At 42.1% G+C, this 19,064-nt stretch overlaps 1 protein-coding gene across 1 annotated transcript in view; it reads left to right on the top strand.

Annotated features, from left to right (window-relative positions):
- Positions 1-18,251, top strand: part of IRS2 (insulin receptor substrate 2) — a gene marked incomplete at its 5' end in the record, with an annotated part of 20,162 nt that extends 1,911 nt beyond the window's left edge. The window contains 3 exons of the mRNA XM_019612033.2: positions 1-2,212; positions 2,807-2,979; positions 3,505-18,251. Coding sequence (XP_019467578.1) covers positions 1-2,212; positions 2,807-2,979; positions 3,505-3,570 — 2,451 coding nt within the window. The remainder of the gene's footprint in view (positions 2,213-2,806; positions 2,980-3,504) is intronic.
- Positions 18,252-19,064: the final 813 nt, after the last annotated feature.

The raw sequence follows: 19,064 nt of genomic DNA, 5'->3' as shown, positions 1-19,064 counted from the left end.
TCCGCCACTAGCCCCGTTAGTCTCTCCTCCAGCAGCGGCTTGGGCTCCGAGCCGGCCCACCCGCATCACCCGCAGCGCCCGTCCAGCGGCAGCGCCTCGGTGTCCGGCTCGCCCAGCGATGCGGGCTTCATGTCCTTCGACGAGTACGGCTCCAGCCCGGGCGGCGACCCGCGGCCCTTCTCCTCCTCTTCCACCGCCAGCAACCGCAGCAACACGCCGGAATCGGTGGCCGAGACCCCGCCGGTGCGGGATTCCGGCGGCGGCACCGATCTCTATGGCTACATGGCGATGGAGCGGCCCCCGAGCGGCCGTCTCTGCTACCGGCCTTGCCCCGAGGCTGATCGGGGCCACCGCAAGCGGACCTACTCGCTGACCACCCCGTGCCGGCAGCGGCCCGCCCCGCCGCAGGTCTCCTCCGCCTCCCTGGACGAGTACACGCTAATGCGGGCCACCTTCGCCGGCAGCGCCGGCCGCCTCTTCCCCTCCTGCCCGGCCGGGGCTTCCCCCAAAGTCACCTACACCCCCTACCCCGAGGACTACGGGGACATCGAGATCGGCTCTCACCGCAGCTCCGGCAGCAGCAGCACCAACCTGGGGCCGCCGGCAGGGGGGGGAGGCGGAGGCGGGGGCGGAGATGATGATGGCTACATGCCTATGACCCCCGGCGTGGCCGCGGGCCCTTGGGTCGGGGGGGGCGGGGGTGGCGATGACTACATGCCCATGAGCCCCACCAGCGTGTCAGCCCCCAAGCAGATTCTGCAGCCCCGAGCGGGGGTGGGAGGCGGCTTCCCCGGCAACGGGAGTAGCTACAAGACCAGCTCGCCAGGGGAAAGCTCCCCCGACGACAGCGGCTACATGAGGATGTGGTGCGGCTCCAAGCTGTCTGTGGAGAGTTCGGACGGGAGGCTGAGCAACGGCGACTATATCAACATGTCCCCTCGGGACCCCCAGCACGGGTCCCAGGCTCCCTCCCTCACACCCCCGGACTTCTTCTTCGCCCCTGCGGGGCACGGGGCTGGCGAGCCCCTCAAACCCGGCTGCTACTCTTACAGCTCCCTGCCCCGCTCCTACAAGAGCCAGGGCCTGGCTAAGGACAGCGACCAGTACGTGTTCATGAACTCCCCGGGCAGGATGATCCCGGAGGAGGCGATGTGCGGAGTGGCTCCGTCCCCGACCGGCACCTTCGCGCCCTCCAGCCACACGGTGCCTTCGCCCCTGCGGCACAGCCGGACCGAGGGCTTCCTCAGCCAGCGGTGCCAGCGGGCCATCCGGCCCAGCCGCCTCTCTCTGGAGACCTTGCGGACGATGCTACCCAGCATGAACGAGCATCCCTTGCCTCCCGAGCCCAAGAGCCCCGGGGAATACATCAACATTGATTTTGGGGATGCCGCTGTCTATTCTCCCCCCTCGCTGCCCACCGACAGCCCGGCCTCCTCCCTGGGCTCCGGCACGGGGCAGAGGCGCTCCCCTCTCTCCGACTACATGAACATCGACTTCAGCTCACAATCACCCTCCCAGTCAGGCACGGTCTCGGTGGGCTCTTTGGAAGCGCTCTCGCCTGGCTCTTCCTCCAGCACCAGCCAGCCCGATGGGCGCTACATGAAGGCGTCTGGGGGGGTGGCCTGTCTGTCCAGCCCATCTGACAGCGGGGATTACACTGAGATGACCTTCGGCATGGCCACTACCCCACCCCAACCCATCGTTCAGAAGCCAGAAAGTGCCCGGGTTACCAGCCCCACGGCCGGGGTGAAGAGGCTCACCCTCTCTGGGGTGGAGGCCTTCATTCTTTCCAACCCACCTCCAGACCCCAACCGTGGGGCCAAGGTCATCCGGGCTGACCCCCAGGGGCGCAGGAGGCACAGCTCGGAAACTTTCTCCTCCACCACCACTGTGACCCCCGTGTCCCCCTCCTTTGCACACAACCCCAAAAGGCACAACTCAGCCTCGGTGGAGAACGTGTCCCTCAGGAAAAGCGAAGGCCTGGAGGAGGAGCAGGGCAGCAGCCCCATGTGCAGGGAGACCTCGGCTGGCTTCCAGAACGGCCTCAACTACATCGCCGTCGACTTGGTAGATGGCAGCCTGGCAGGCTGTGACAAAGCCAGGTCGAAAGCCAGGCATGTCCTGAACGGAGGTGTCAATGGAGTGGAGATGAGCGCCTACGCCAGCATAGACTTTCTGTCTCACAACCTGAAAGAAGCAAGCGCTGTGAAAGGTGAGTAGCTACACTGAATGGTGCTTGGCTGGAGTGGGTTTATTCCTCACGGTGAGACTGGGTTTTGTGGCAGAGAGCGCTCTCTCATCGCTCTTTCTTTAAAATCTCCTTTCCTAAATGCATGCTGTAATCACCAGTCTTGAAGGAGCTTGCTGTCTCTTTGTATGAGGGAAAAGTTTACTTTGGGGATATTCCTTTGTGTTTAAATTCTGCTGTGCTGCTATGAGTGTTTACTTCGGGATACCCCAAAGAAGCCGATGTTTACGTTGTTGCCATGGTTGGGTTATACTTCAGAGTTTTCTCATGTAAGATTTCAGAAAGTGTTTGGAAAACGTGGCCAAAATAATTTGTGTTAATACAGCTTCTAAATATTATTTAACAATGTAAAATGATCGAGTTGGGGTGAGGACACGAGATTACAAAAAAATCCCTGGCACTCAAGCTAAGAAGGTCAATCATAACAAAATTAGAAGGATTATTTCAATATCTAAATTTTGAAATCGCTCATCTCTTGCAAAAGTTTAACAGTGAATCATGGTGTGCGTGGAATGTGAAATTAAAAAGAAAACCAAAAAATTCTCCCCGTATGTCCAGCAGTTGCTGTGCACCCAGGCTGCCCCATGTGGCATTGTGCATCTTGCTTGGAGCGCACCCCATGGCGGCTGGGCTCGTCTCCGGGAGTGATGGGAGGATGTCGGGGCACCAACGCTCTGCGTTCAGTGACAAAAGCAAGCCAACGAAATGTGAAACGAGGGCTGAGGGAGAATGTATGTTTTAATTCTGTAGCTGTTCCTTTGTTGAGGTGCTGGTTTTCCTGCTCTTTTTTTTCTTAAAAAGGGAAGAACAAAGAACACCCTTCCCCTCCCTTCTCTCCCCCCCCCCCAGCCCCCAAATAGCAACCCGCCTCTTCCTAACAAGCGGGAATTCGTACACAAGTGAATGCTGGCTGGGGAGGGCCCAGAACAGCCAATCTGTCAAGGATTAAAAGTTAATGATGAGGCACCGTAGGGATCCTCTTTGCTGTTGCATTTATTCAAGACACGGTACTTTAAACCTGTATGCATATAGAGCTGTAATAGATGTTTGTGGGGCTGGCTGGGTGAAACGACATAGTGCGCAGAAGCGGTTGCTTGGAGGTAAATACGTGTTGCTTCTGCATCCGTGCTGCTGACAGAGGTCGTCAATTATGTGTGAAAAGTGACAGTCTGTAAGAGCCACGCTTGCAATGTTTTCCTTCTGTTTTCTTCCTAGCCAGTTGATTTTGAAGAAGAAAATATTTTCTCTTTTGATAGGAAGTACAGGAAGATGGAAAAGATGAGAGCTCCAGCGCTGGCAGAGCAAGCGTTGAACCTAATTAACGCGAGAGGATTGTTGAATGAGATGGCAAAGTTTTAAAAGGATGCACGCTTATTCTGAATGACTTGAAGGGCTGAGGGCAGAGTGTTATTTGGCCATTGCTTTTGTTTTTGCTGGTGTCATTTTCGGGATTCGTATGTCGTGACCTAAAGCGGTGCAGATGCTGTGCGTATGGGTTGCGTTGCCCTGTACAAGGCCAGCTTTGAATTCACAGCCTAGGAAACACAAGCTATTGTGTGTGTTTCTTTGCAAACTGATTTTTCACAGAAATAACGGGTTTTCTAGAGCCACCTATGGCCCTAAGTGCAAACCAAACTGTTGTTGGGAAAGAACTATTTCCATAGCAATCTCCAAACTGCTGACCCCAAGGCAGAGGGAGAAAACAGGGGGAGAGCAGTGGGAGGCAGTGACAGAGAAAACCTGGTGTGTATGGCAGAGCTCCCATTAGCCGGTTTGGGAGTGGGAGTGGGGCAGCTGAGCTGGGGACTGACTGCTGTCCTCCTGCAAAGTAAACAAAGGGGTAATGCCAGAAACATGGCCACGTTAATTTGGTACATAATGTACTGAGGAGAGGATTTAATTCTATTGTATATTTATCAAAGCGTGGTTATAGACAGATTTTAATATTTAATCTGTATGTGTATTTATTTTCCCTATTTCCTTTAAGCTCATAAACGTAGACCTCATCCAGAAGTGCTCTGGGTAAACTCGCTGAGGTTTAATCTCCACGTAGGAGGCAAAGCTCTCCCTCCCGTTTCCCTGGAAAATGTGTCTGCCTGCTGCGCAGTTGCTCTACTCTGGGATTGCTGTAGCCAATATGAAGCGAGGGCGGTAAGAAAAAGCTGCACAAGCATCAGTCAGAGTGCTCTGGGTTGTATGTCAAACCCAGGGCTTCACGTGAGCTGTGTTTGTGGCAGGAGAGCAGGAAAAGCTGTAGTAGGGAGAAGTAGAAATACATCAGGAAGAAACTTGTCAGGGTATGTGGGATCCACTTGTGCAAATTTCCAGGTTTCTCTTTTGGTTTTCATTAGGATTTCACACTGGAGTTTGTTTACAGTGCTGCTTCTGCCACTGTTAAATTATCACTTAGTGTTGTGTATTTAAATTCCGAAAGCTGTGGCTTGGGAGATTGTTAAGACTTTCATATTCTGCAGAGAAATATAGAGACAATTTAAAGGAAACTATATTTGAGCAAAAGCAAGAGTAAACTGTTATTTTAACACAGCAGTAATTCCGGTAGATTTGAGAGAATCTATTTTAGTAAAATAATGGTTTGCATGAGAGATCTCTTACATCACATGTAATCAGCATTGTTTACTGGGCTGTTTGCACGATTTTCAAATTTTGTTTTTGCATATTTATCTAATTGGTAGGCTTTGCCTTTTCAAACAGAAGAGGGACTTTTCTATGGAGTTCTTAAGACAATGGAGGATCCATGTACGCTTAATAATTGGAGCAAGCGAACAAGTCAGATACAGGATATACAAACAAGCTCCTTATAATTACTTTAATAGTAAATTAGTGTAAAATACATGGAAAAAATCAATTTGAATTCTTCTTAAGCTCTGTAGCAATCAATGTATTTTCACGTGGATAAATGCTTTGCAGGAAATTGTCTGTGTTATTTGAAGGTGGTTGGTTTTCACTTGTAGCTTTTTTCTGCTGCCAGTACCTGACCTTTGCTGTAGCAGTGCTGTGTTTCTGGGATCTCTTTCCATGTTGTCCTCTCAAGACAAGAGCGAGCTTGTGCCACCACAATGGCTGTGACAACAGAGAAATCAAAAGGTTGCTTGAAATCATCAGTGCGTTTAGTTTTACTGTACTCTGACAATGTGCGCATACTTAAGAATCTGAGAAATGCTTACTTTCTTCCAATTTGTAAATAAAGTAATGGTTTTACTGGTCAGTTAAAGCTCTTGTTGGATGTGGATAATTAGCTAGCCTTTCGTTCTGACATTCTGACTGCTTTTTTGCTTAAAGAAATGTATGCCCTGTGTATGGTTTTATTATTTATAGAGACATTTGCAGTCTTTTTCTCACATAGTGTCAATTATTTATTCCAGTGTATTTATGGCAGGTAACACTCAACAATGAGGTGACTTTTTATGCTGAATCTTAACTCTGTTGAAGTAAAGTGGGAGTTTTGTCTTGGTTTCAGAGGGTTAAAGATTTTACCTTTTGTGTGTAATCCTGGAATTTGAAGTAAAATTCCCATTAAGGTTAGTGACTGTAATTGGGAGTTGTGCTTAATTGAAAACACTGGGTGTGTTATCATTCATTTTTGTCTTCTCTTAACAAAATGCTCTGTAACTTTTAAATGCTTATAGTATTTGGTCTAATTTTCTAAAACTGAACAGATATTATGTATAATGGTGACCAAAAAAAAAAAAAAAACAAGAAAAAAAAAACCCACCACCAACAACTGAGGATTGTTTACTTCCTGTGTTAGTTTTGTTGTCTTAATAGTAATCATCTGTAATGCATCTACTGAAGATCGTAATAAGGTGATTTTTGATAATAATGAACCTCCCCCTTGTTAATTAGTTCTTACTTTTGTGAGGGTTTTGTGATTGCATCTAAACCAAATAAAAAGCCTATCTTAAGAACTCTCTCCCTGTGTCTTTCTAATGGCATTTCATATTATTTCAAACGTAACCCTTGTTTCTTTTCTTTTTTTTTCCAGATAGCTTTGCACAATGAATTATTAAATTTTTTTCCATTCTAGTATGCCAACTGCCATAAAGTTTTGATTCTGAGAGCAGCGTGAGAATATTTAATTGTCTCATTTCCAAAACTTGTATTCATTTTTTTAAATGACTTCTTAAAAGGATCGAAAGAACTGTATGTTGTATTAGAAACCCGTACGTCCTTTAAAATCATCTTTGAGTAAATTAGTTGTAAGCATAGTATTTTCCCTTGCTGATAAGTTCCTTAAGAACATCATAAATAACACGTGAAAGAACTGAACTGCTTTTATCAACTCGCATAGTTGGATTTTACCGTTTGGAATTAAACATTTGAGGTTGTCTTTTACTGCCTCTGTGAAAGTACTTTTTGTCTCTCAGATTGCATTTTACAGGTAACCACACCAAAATGGCGAAGCCTGAACCCAGCAGCGCCATTTGTGGAACAAAATGTAAACTGAAGCTATCTGAGATTAAATGAAGCCTTTGATATTTTAAATTCTGTTGATTATGTGGATATCAGCTTTTTACAAGCAGATAGAGTATTTAAACTTATAACATGTATTAGACTTCTATTTTGTTTTATACTCTAAATTACATTTAGCTATACTATTCTTGTTAGGAATGTCATGGTTGCTTTGAGTCATTTAAGATAAATTGTTATAGACAGAGTTGAATGGTGGGTTTGTTCTAAAATGCACCGGTACAGTCATTGCTCAAGGCAGAGGAAATGCTTAGGCTGATGATTGCTTCTGATTACTTGATTTCTTTCAAGATAGCTACAAAAACTAACGTTCCCTTGTAACTAAAATGCATAAAGAAGTGTTTGAACAGAAAGAGCATTAGGACTTGTTTTATGTGGCGGTCTTTGGTTTGTTTGTTGTTGTTATGTATTGGTTGTTTTTTCTCTAATAAGGAGGGAATAGCATGGGATTTTTACACTTGATTTACTGTCATTTTTAAATAGCAGTAATTATACCGGAATGCTGAAGTGGATTCAAAGTTCAAGCATCTACACAAAAATGATGCTATCATTAGTGTATGTAATGTAACTTTCCTCCCCATTTGTCAATTCAATGGCAACATAGACACATTCAGGCATTTTTCTCTTTGTATCAGATTTTCAGTAAAGCACTTAGGAAGCACAGTTAATATGTTTATTTTCAAAGTAATGAACATAAATAGCCATAGCTTGCTGTTTTTTTTTTATTTGTTGAGGGTGCAGTATGCTGTTACAGTGGTTGTCTGCTTGTTTTCTTTGTGTCTACGTGTGTTATGTATTAGTTGTGGAGTACTGTAGCAGAGTTTGTGGAGTTTTAACATTATGTTAGCAAGATGTGATTAATAACAGTAAAATACGAGTGTAGTGACTTATTTGATCAATAAGGGTGTGCAGTGTTGAGGGTTTCACAATTCTTTTTGTTATTTCTTTGAATGTTTGCTTTAAAGTGAGCTGTAAGTATGTGGAAATCAGTAGCATCCATTCATAGATAGTGCACTGGAGTGCAGTTGTTGTTAAAGTTTCTGTGTGTATATACATGCAGGGGGTCAAGAGTGGCAGTCCTGAAGAGCCAAGTTCAGCTGAGTAGTTCCTTGCTGCCAATTGCTGGAAAGACAGCTTTTCCTTCTGGAGCCTGTCCAAAGGACAACTTCTTTTTGTTTTCACCCTGGTGTTTGTCTCTAGAACCTGACCGTGTGTATCTCCTGGTCCTCTAGAATCAGCTGAAGTAAACAGAACTCCTCTAGAGGACCTCTCCTCCAACCTTATGTAGACAACTACTAGAAAGCAGCATGAATTTTCCCCTCCGCTTGGCTGCACCTCTGTGAGCTGCAGAAGAAACCTGGGTTACTGGTTTAGATCACATTCCTTGTTTCCACACTCCTTTACGTTGGATGAATCCTGTAGTTTCAGGGTTATATTTATACTTGAGGCTTAGGCATTGTTAGCTGGACTGATAGAAAAAGCACCGTAAAGGTTACTTGCACTTTTACAGAGGGTAACTTAAAACAGTGCACTTCAGTTTTAGAGACAGACAATAACACTTGAGCCTTACTAAAGGACAACAGAGGAGCATCATCTCTGTTAGGCACTATGGGCAGCTTTCCTGAGGAACAGGCATTGTTGCTGAGACTCCTCTGGTAACTGGTGTGCATTGGAGGTGTGCTACTATCTGGCAGCTGCAGTGCAGTGAAGACCTCCAACACCAGTCAAAGCAAAACTAGCATTGTTCAGCATAAATATTTGTTCTAAATGTGAGGGATTCAATTGGAAGTCTATTAAAAAACAAAAACAAACAAACAAAAAGACAATATTTTGAGTTCTGTTATCTACCCAGTTTTTCATTATTTACAAATTATCTGTTTTTCTTTTCAAATAATCAATTATTTATCAGTAGTGACAGTCCTGAGTTATGCATAGGTGTAGGAAAATAATAACAAAAAGCAATTTTTTGCACACACATTGGAGGGCAATGAGTTTTCTAAAGAAATGCACTAGGAGCTGCAAGTGGAGAAGTAATGCATCTTTTTGGCATTGAGTTTGTTTTCTGTCAAACCTGGATTTGCTTGTCTTGGTTATACTCAAAATATATACAAAAAAAATAAAAATTACAAAATAAAAACCAGAGTGTCTTTTTATCTTAACTATTTCTGTCATTGGTTTGCTGACTGAAAAACTGAAATGCCAGACCTAAGCCCCTCCTCTGATCATAACATCTACATTGCGGAAGAGGATCGTAGTAGCCTGATTCCATAGATTAGTAGTGATTCAGTGTTTTGTTTACATTTTGTCAATCTCTTCAGTATCCTAGAGGAGAACACTTCCTTCCTGGCAGATGGCAGCCCCAGGGCCATGCACCTGCCATGACAGGCTCTGCGCTCGTAATCTACCCCAGTATCGCTGTTGACAAAAGGCTAATGACGGGAGACTGTCTGCCTGACAGCCTCAACAAAACAGGAGCACATTTGTCCTTCAGCCAGGCTCTGAAAGATCTTAGGAAGGACGTTTGGGTGTATACGCAAGAATTATTGTGGCATTTAATTTAGAAGCTTTCGTGGTGTGAGATGCTTCTGAGATAATTACGTTGTAGAAAGCAAAGGGTGCCTCAAAGAAGGGATTTTCTGTTTCTCTGCTGGAGTGACACCCGACTTCCTATTCCACAGCTCAGTGCAGATGGTAGGAGCACGTGTGTGATTTAGCCATCAGGGCTGTGGGGTGCTGGTGAGGGGCTCAGCCCTGCGCTGCTCGGAGGCTGCCGTTAGCTGTTTATGAATGGTGTGTGCTGCGGTTGCATAATGCATTCATTTTTCCGTCGTCTGCCTGCTAGTGTTAAATGTTGTTATTATGTCACTAGGCCAGGATCTCTTAATTTGTCTTTCCTTCACTTGTGTGTTTGCATTAGGTTGCCGTTCTGATTTGAAATGCACGTGGGTGACGTTCCTTGCGGACGCTACCCAAGGCGAGGGTGTCTTTGAAGTAGGCCAGGATGTTCTTTGCTAAATTTAAAAACTACCCAAATATTACCCAGAGTTTGTAGAGTATTAAGCGGGATTACATGACGCACGGATTAGACATTGTTGAGCAGCTTGTTTTTGTTTGAAGGGGTCAGAAATGGAGGCACTGGGGCTTGAGTGCAATGCCAAGCTGGGGAACTTGCCACTACCACAAATAGCAGAAGTTTATTAGAAACAACAGAACGCAGTGGAAAGTCTTCTAAGCTTTTTCAAGTGATGCTTTAAAAAATGTGTCTGAAACGTGCTCTGGTGATGAGTGCAAGGTATGAAACTCACTGTTCAGTTTGGCTCAATTTCACAGGCAGTTTCAAGTAGATGAAGAATAATGCTGTAAGCAAGACTTGAGGTGAGGACTCAGCTTCTCTGTAGTCAAAGATGAATCATTAAATCTTTCCAGTAGCAGTGGGGAAAATCCTGTCAGTGAAATTAGATCTAAGCAGTTTTAGTTTTACCTATTGTCTTGTGTCTTCTCTGGCAGCATATTATTTAAAAATGATGTTAAAGAGGGTTCTTTATGTCCAGTTTAACCCTTCATTAAATTGGCAAACACGGTCAGGCTAATGTATGGAATGAGGAATTGGAAGATTTTTCTTTTGGATCTGGTCTTTTGCTCCCTGCAAGTTTCAGATTTGATTGAATGAGACATTCCTGTGAACATCTTCTGTGGGAAAGAGACTTGGCTTTCATGTGGGAGGTAAGCTACCAGGCAGGACGGGGAGAGTTGCTGAGGACAAGAAAGTGGTAGCGAAGCTGGCTTAGTTAGCCTTGGAGGATGGAGTAACTGACCTATACAAAGTTATTCCTAACAACTACTAGTGCTACATTTTAGCATTATTTATAAGGAGCAGGAGTAGAATTGACACAAACCCCTTTAGGTCATACCAGGAAAGGATTTATTTGCAAGGAGGTTCTGAGATTTGGATCTGAAAGGTGGAGGTGAAATTCATCTGTATGGTAGTTTCTCTCAATTATGTCATAATATCATTTGGAAATATTTGTAAGAGGCTGGACTTGCATCTTTTACAATGAAGATTTAATTCCTGAGCAATTGTTTCTGCCAAAAATCAATGAAGCATTAACTGTAAGAATATTGTCTCTTTAGCATAACAAGAAGAAAAGTTATGTTTCTGTTGTAATAATCAAGAGCTATTGATAAAAACTTGTGATGATGATAAATATTCAAATTGTTTGTGAACTGCAAAAATTGCTTTATTATGAGCATTATTTACAACTAATTAGTCTTGATCTAATTAAACTCTGAACATTTATATTTAGAATTGGAATCAAACTGGTAAAGCGGTGCAGGGGTACGTAATTCACTCCATAGTGGTCACAGAACTTGTTTGTGTTCATGACTTTAACAATAGTTACTGGAAATGAGTATGCAAAGAAGCATAAGGGATAAATGTATGATTGTAGAGCACATAACGCTTCAGGGAGTTGGCTGTAAACATAAAATGGGAGTATTAATGACCTTATAAACCCAATATTCCAGCAGTTCCCTTCACAAATATCAAAGCGGATTCTTGCTTGCACAAATAAGTGCTAGGATGCTGCTGCTTTCTTTTGGAGTTCTACAAAAATATAATTTGTCATACTTCTCTGTTTTAATCTGTAAATGACAAGATGTTATTTGAGAAGATAAACCTTTAACAGTAACTGGTGTAATCTAAATAAATAGTAGATTGTATGGGTTCTAAATAAATAATTTGGTAGTAATCAGTTGAATGTTAACCAATAGGATGATTTCCAGATATAAATGCACCAATATATTTCAGCACTGTAAATGATTTCTAGACCAAGTCCTCTTTAGTTTTTTTTCCCCATTAGTGCAAACATTCAAGTGACAGTAAACTTAATGCAGTGTAAGAGATGGTAATGTTAGAATAGTGTATCTGTTGTTTTTTATTGTTTTATTATTGGGGCTACAGGGATGATGGTGAGGGAACTGGAGTATCTCCCTTACGAAGAGAGGCTGGGGCTGTTCAGCCTGAAGAAGAGAAGGCTGAGGAGTGGGGGGATCTTACCAATGCTTTTAAATATCTGAAGAGCAGGTGGCAAATGGGTAGAGCCAGGCTGTTTTTGGTGGTGCTCTGCAACAGATCCGGTGGCAGTGGGCACAAGCAGAAAAACAGGAAGTTCCATCTGAACATGAGAGAGATCATCTTCCCTTTAAGAGTGACAGCACTGGAGCAGGCTGCCCAGAGAGGCTGTGGAGTTTCCTTCTCTGGAGATACTCAGATCCCACCTGGACTCTTTCCTGTGTCACTTGCTCTAGAGGACCTGCTTTAGCATGGGGTTGGGCTAAATCATCTCCAGAGGTCCCTCCCAACCCCCATGTTTCTATATTCTTGGCTATGATAGGAAGCATAAACAATAGCCTTATACATGGAGCTTGAATGAGCACAGCTTAACTAGTGTGCTTTATGGCAGAAGGAGCTGATCTGTGCTCAGAATGAGGTATGTAGGACATTTAGGTACCATGCTGCTGTTTGATGCAATGGTTATGAAAAGTCAACTGAGAGAGTGTTCTGTGAGAAAAGTTATCCCCCATGTCTGCTGCATCTGTCAAGAACCTGGCAAGATTTGACTTCCCTTCCTGGCTATGTGGATGCTCTGTCACCATAGTAAGAGAAAGTAATGCAACACTTTATACACTTCACACTCCTCAGCAAGTATTTTTCTTCTTTGTACTCATAAATTGTCTCTTGTAGCTTTACAAGACAAAACTTCAGCCATACAATTTTAAAACACTTACAGAGATATTTGAATGACTTTCTTTATTTGATTCAGGCTTGTGTTTTGCTTATTTTTAATCTGCCAAAGGACATACTTGCATTGATTATTTTTTTTTACTCAAAATTTCTACATGACTATACTGCAGCTTGCTGTTTCCTTAAATGAAGCATGGATGCGATATTAAGGTGTGTTCCAAAGACTTAAACCCCCAGCAGATGGGAGTCATGGGTCTGAGTGCACTTAGACAGAGAAATGCCATGCCTTCAGCAGTTCTCTACTTGCTGAAGTTAAAAGGAAAACATTGAGCTCTTCGGAGGTTTCATGTGTAGGACGAAAGTTTGGACTCTATATCCCAAGTGGAACGAAGCATACACATTGTGTCCTTAGGTATCTTAGCTCTGATTATGTGAGTATTAAGAAACGTTTCTTTGTTCAGTATTTCCTGTTTGTTTGGTTTCAATCCCATTCCCTTTACCAAGCACCAATTTTCAACTGGTCTTTTGGAGGCATTTTCCCAAGCACTGTGCTGACAGCTGCCTGAGCAGCCAACTCTTATTCATTGCACTCGGTAGGCAAGCCTCCAGCAAGCTCTGCTGAGGGTGGCAGAGTAGTAGGCAAATAAGTCCTTTATAAAAACCTGTTACATTCTTCTTTATAATCCTTTATTACTGTTTTTTAATTATGTAAAACCATTGTTTTGCTCAATGGTGAAGCGGCTTTAATCATCCTCAGATTAGTATAGCAGTCTGTGTATACCTGAGTAAAACTTTCATTTTCCTTCTGTACTCTAAGAAACAGCTCATTTTGATATGTGTCAAAGAAGGTGTTAACTTGTTACTTATGTAAAACACAAGCAAAGCTAATTCTTGCTAGGAAGCAGGAAATGCAGTGTGTTTGATACACAGAAAACTGTTTCTCATCAGTTTAAAAAACAAAGACTAGCACAGTGCTGAAAATAATTATGTTTGATTTTCAGTTAATCCAGGAGCAGGGGATGCTTGTCCAAATTCTGTGATTTAACTAAGGAAAAAACACTGGGGATACATGGTACCCAGAATAGTACTTGAGATAACCCTGTGGGGTGGTGACACTGAGTGTGGGAATGGACAGCAGCGTCGTATGTCTTTGATGTCCAATTGCTGTTTCTGTGTTGGATCAGATCTTAGTGGAGCTTTTCTTCCACAACATGGATATTTGGCCTGAACTACATGGTGGCACCTACTTTGAAACTTCTCTTCTGCCTCTATGAAGTGATAATTTTTAATCTTACTTTGACAGAGATTTCAAAGTTTTTCGTAGCAGCTATCAGATATTAATAGGGAAGCTTACAACCATTTCTTTTCTTTCTCCTGAATTGTTTTAGATCCCATTTTGGACCCTTTTCAACCACATTATATCTTTCTAAAATCACAATAATTAATTACTTCAATTAATTTTTTTCAATGTACTTTAATTAAAAATAGCTGCTGGAATTAAGAACCTCTGATACAGAGTAAGCTGCCAGCTCTGAAGTAGTCCATGGGCTGTAATTTGTAAAGCTCTGTGGAAGAACCACTCATTTAAAGGCTGTTCATGCTGGATTTATTTTATACATGTTTTATGGAAATATTTTTCTCACCTGAGTGAACGTGTCGAAGTCTTGTATCTACTGTATGGGGAAGTGTTCCCATGGTCTTTTATCTTAAACATCGATTGAATCAGGCTTTTTGATTTAGGAACTTTTCTGATGAGTACAGGGGAGGCTGAGAATCAAACTGGGAAACAGTGGTGGAGTTGTGCCTCAGGTTGATTGGTTGGTTTTTCTGTTTGTAAACAGACATCTTGTGTTTGCTACAGAAAAGTTTCAGTTGGATTGTTTAGCATAGGCTGGGTAGGACTATTTGAAAGGCAAGGGAACATATCCCAAAGGAGGCAATTTACCCATTCTTCTCCTAATGTGTTTTGTGGGATTTAGTGTTTCTGAGCTCCTGATGGATGCAAAAGTGTCGTTAATAGGCAGAAATATCTTCGTCTGAGGCCACAGCGTTATCACAGTACCTCAAATTCTTCACTGTGTGGGCCCATAGCACCCTGGAGGTGCTCAAGGCCAGGTTGGATGGGGCACTGGGTAGCCTGAGCTGGTGGGGGGCAGCCCTGCCCATAGCACGAGGTGGGGCTGGGTAAGCTTAAAGGTCCCTTCCAACCCAAACAGTTCTGTTTTTCTGTGGTAAAATCTTAGGGGCCTTAATACATGTGTTCAGAATAAAGCTGCTCAGTTCATCCAGTGTTGAAGGTTTCCAGTGTGAGTGTCTCCAGTAGGAACCGAGTGTCAGTATTCCTGTTTTATGTTTCTCCATATATGGTGCTTTCTTCATCTAGCCATGTTTTTTCACTACATGTAAATCTAAGAGATTTGAACTCCATCTGTAGACATCTCATTAGCAACTTGTTAGGAGCGTAATTAAAAAGTCCTCTTAAAATGAGGTTCAAGTTTCCATTAGTAATCACTGAAAAGATAGATATATGAACCTTTAAGGTATACTGAAAAGGCAGGTCAAGGCCAGTCTTCATAATTGATACAAACCTTTTGCCTTCCCTGACTATAGAGGGAGCCTACACACTTAGCATAAAAGTGGCATGTAACTTCTGGAGGCTGTGGTTTTGTGTTGTCAAATTTGCTATTTAAAACAAAAGGACTTGAAAACAAGAGTGATATTCATATGTGTATCCACCGGTATAGCTAAGCAGTCCTGCCTGGCCTGGCCTTGCTCTCTATGATAGTTTATGATGCATTGTGTGTGTTCAGTAAATGTGAAATTAAAAGGGATTTGTGTTTTCTCTAGCTATGCAGCTGCTGCACTGTTGACTGAACACTTTTCAATGCATTTCCTGGTCTCAATCACAATACATTAAATATGCAATGATATCACCTCCTTAGAACTTGGAAACAAACTTGTGCTTTAAAGCTGCAGGCGTATCAGGGAAAATACTTGTTTTGCAAAGTGTTTCTTCTGCAGTCTTTCTGCAGTGAGTATTTCTACAACAATATCTTAGCTTTTACAAAGTCTCATGTACTGCATGGTATTCTCCAGGAGATTCCAGATCATCCATTTGACATCCTGAAGTGCTCACAACACCTACGTGAGATGTCCTAAATAGGTTTAGAAGATTAGGATGCTGGCAGTGGGAGAAAATACTCCAGTTTCTAGTACTAGAAACACCCACTGAAGTCTAGGGAAATTCTCTGAGCACTGGTAGATCTGGAGCCAAACTTTCAAGTGTCATTCATGAAGTGACAAAGATGGGTGTCAGTCTTCTTGCTGTATAGAAAAAGTCCTGACAATTTCATAAAGATACTGCTCTCACTTACATGGTCACATGGTCAGACTAATCGCTCTAAGTAGAATGTATTTTTCAAAATGCTGTACAAGATACAGGCAAACCTTAAGAAAACTTTAAAAAGTAAAGAGAAAATTAAGCATCAATGGTTGCTTATAAGCGTATTTACATAGCAACATATCAGTGAAGCATTAAACAAAAGGAAGCAAAGATGCATTTGTGAGAGCACCTGTGAGATAAGGAAAAAACAGAACTCTTGAGGCAGCCAAGTACAGCTTTATGCAAATATGTTCTGAGAGCTCTTGTAATTACAGGAGAAAGAGCCTCATGCTCTGCAGTCAGCAGTACTGGACATGATTGATACCTATTTTTTGTCTCTTTTTCAGTCTCTGAAGTTTGGAGAAGAGTGCTGGGAAAGCACACTGTGCTTTGAGAACATAATATTTCTTATATTTAAACAAATGTTCTTTTCTTGGGAGAAGTAACATTTTGTACTGCAGGTCTCACTATGGAGAAACAACACAAGTACATGCTGTTTTTGAAGCTGAGATTCATTGTCTGTCTCATTCTTACTTGTTCCTTAGGGTAGGTGAAACTTGGCATTCTGCATCTCTTTAACTACCTTTCTTGAAAGTGAAACTTTAGCATCTGTTATTTGCTCCTGCAGATCAAATAAATCCAGGCTTGCTTCAGTTTATTTCTGCAGGAAAGTTAGGGAGGATTCAGGGTGCGTGCAGAGGAGCTGGGAACAATCTCATTCATTCTGTACAATCTGTGCTTTTTGAGTGAGAAAGAAAGCAAAATATGAGTAGGACTGAGGAGGCTGTTCTATGCAGTTGTTGTTTTCACAAGTTGTTTTATGGCTAACTTCCAGTTTTTAAACTGGTCTTCTCAGGAGATAAATTTTAAACAAAAAATACTTTTCTAAACAGTTTACTGAGCTTTTTGCCTTTTCTATAAAACAAAGTAGCGGTTATCCTCCGAATGTGATATGTGGATGATGGTTATGATGCCCATATGATGAATATACATTCTTTCCTTTTATATCCTAACATAACACTTCCATATGCATTACAATTCATATCAGCTTCAGAAATAAATGCTTTTTCATCTAGAGATTATCTTCAGAGCAGCACACTGTAAAGGAACCTACAGGTACCCTTGTTTGTTTTAAAAGCTAGCTTTATAAATGCATCATAGAAACGCTTTTAATTTTTCTAGCATTTCTCAGGAATGTTAATGCAAGGGAGGATAAATCTAGTCTGTAAATAAGGAATCTAAAGGGTGAGGGTGTTGAAATCAATGGGGGTCTAAGCACCTCGCTAAATTTGTGAGTCCCAGTGTAAGACAGTAACCAGTGTGCCAGGTGCGTGTGTTGGCTGCAAGCCTACTGTCTAAGAATGTTAGTGAGAGCTCAGCTTGTTGTCTCTAATGAGATCGCTAGAACTACTTCGATAAACATTATCTTGAAAGATGATCATGGCCTATGTGTACCTGAGAAAAGGGTAAGATGCTTTGATCATTCTCTGTGGAGGTATTACAAAGTATTTGCTTAACCTGGTTCTTTTGGTTCTGGGCAGGAGCTGTGTCCCAAATCCCATGTCATTTGTCAGAAGAAAAAAAAAAAAAAGAAAAAAAAGAAGTTTTTTACCCACAATAAGATAAGCATGTATTTCCTACAGTCATCTTCAGAATTATTTCAGAGGCTAAGCAAATTTTAAGGCTTGTTCACAGAAGGATGTAGTTCCCTTGTGTCTGTGTTGTTATGTGGCCCTGGCAACATACTGGACTAGACTATCACTTGTGACTGGGTGCCACAAGCGAGCTGTTGAGGTCTGTTATGAGTGAAATTTACGTTTTTCTAGATTTCACTTTTTTAGATCTTTTTGTTCTCAGTGAGTGGAAAAATATACTGTTCTTGTGTGCGTGTACAGTGCCTTAGCACAAGAGAAATACAGAAGCCAGTTTACAGAATGACACAGCCTTTAAATAAGAGACGTTGGCTTTATTAATGGGCATATATCTTTTTTTTTTTTAGTATGCACACTTTTGTATATGAATGCTTCAATTACTGTTTAGATGAAGTTAATAGAGGAAAATGGTTAAGGGCTTAACCCGATTCGTGTTACTGTATTAATAACTCTGCGCTCCTAGAGACATGGTTTTAAAAAAGCAGGAGTGACATTATATACAACAAGATTAAAGGCAAAATTTAGCTGAATTAAAATATGTAGTTATTAAATGATATTCATAATGATACTTTGGAAGATATAACATTGAGAAAGCAAACTGTTCTTACTTTGTAGCATCCACCAAAACACATTGGCTCGCTTTTCTTTCAGTGTGAAAGATTCTTACCTGATCTCATGGGGATAAAAAACAACTCTTTCAACGTATGACCAGAACAAATGTCATTTAAAAAAAAAAAATGCAGAAAAAAAATCTTCATCTAAACTTTCTGAGAAAGGATTGTTTAGCAAACAAATTAGAGGCACTATCTGTGTGTCAAATATTGAAAGCCCTCTGGGAAGCTATATTAAAAGGGAATACTTCTTCTGCTTCTGGCTTTTTGATTATTATTATTGTTTGTTGTCCTTAAAAGAGGACTTGAAGTAAATGGGCAAAAATAAAGTAGTGAGCTTTGTTGAGAAGCACTGGACACCTGTGGATGTTTCTTTTCTCATTGAGGATTTCCTTGAGAATGCTAAGCCTGCAGCTTCTTGCCTGGCTTCATTTTCCTCTTGTTTCTTTATTATTAACTAATTCACATTGACAACAATGAGAACACTGTTGAAGGTTTCAAAAAGATTTCTAGAAAAACATTGTCAAAAATTGAAAACTATCTCTTAAAATGTTTTGCTATTCCCATCAGATGCTCAAAGTTGTAAATGAGAGTGTGACAACAAGGGAAAATGGGAGGGGCGAGACTGTCATACCATGCATGTGGAGTTGTTCCTGTTAGCCTTTTCCCTGCTTTCTTTTTCTTCGTTTCTTCCCTTTCAAACTATCTCTTAGTGAGAAGCATCATCTCCCTGAACACATGAAAGTCTCAGAGCTGCAGCAGCTAGTTTTAGTGTGTAACCATCCAGAGAATTTAAAGTCCAGATGATGTGCAGAAGTGTGTTTGTCTCCTTGGTAAGCTGTCCCGAAGTCAGTTCGCAAAGCAGCCAGACAGTTGATTGTGAAAACTGAAGGCTGCTTTTTGTTTTAAAGCATACCACTCTCTGAAAGATAAATGTGTT

Source organism: Meleagris gallopavo, chromosome 1 (genome assembly GCF_000146605.3).
Source record: "Meleagris gallopavo isolate NT-WF06-2002-E0010 breed Aviagen turkey brand Nicholas breeding stock chromosome 1, Turkey_5.1, whole genome shotgun sequence".
NCBI classification, from domain to species: Eukaryota; Metazoa; Chordata; class Aves; order Galliformes; family Phasianidae; genus Meleagris; species Meleagris gallopavo.
This window is presented reverse-complemented; position numbering and strand designations above follow the sequence as displayed.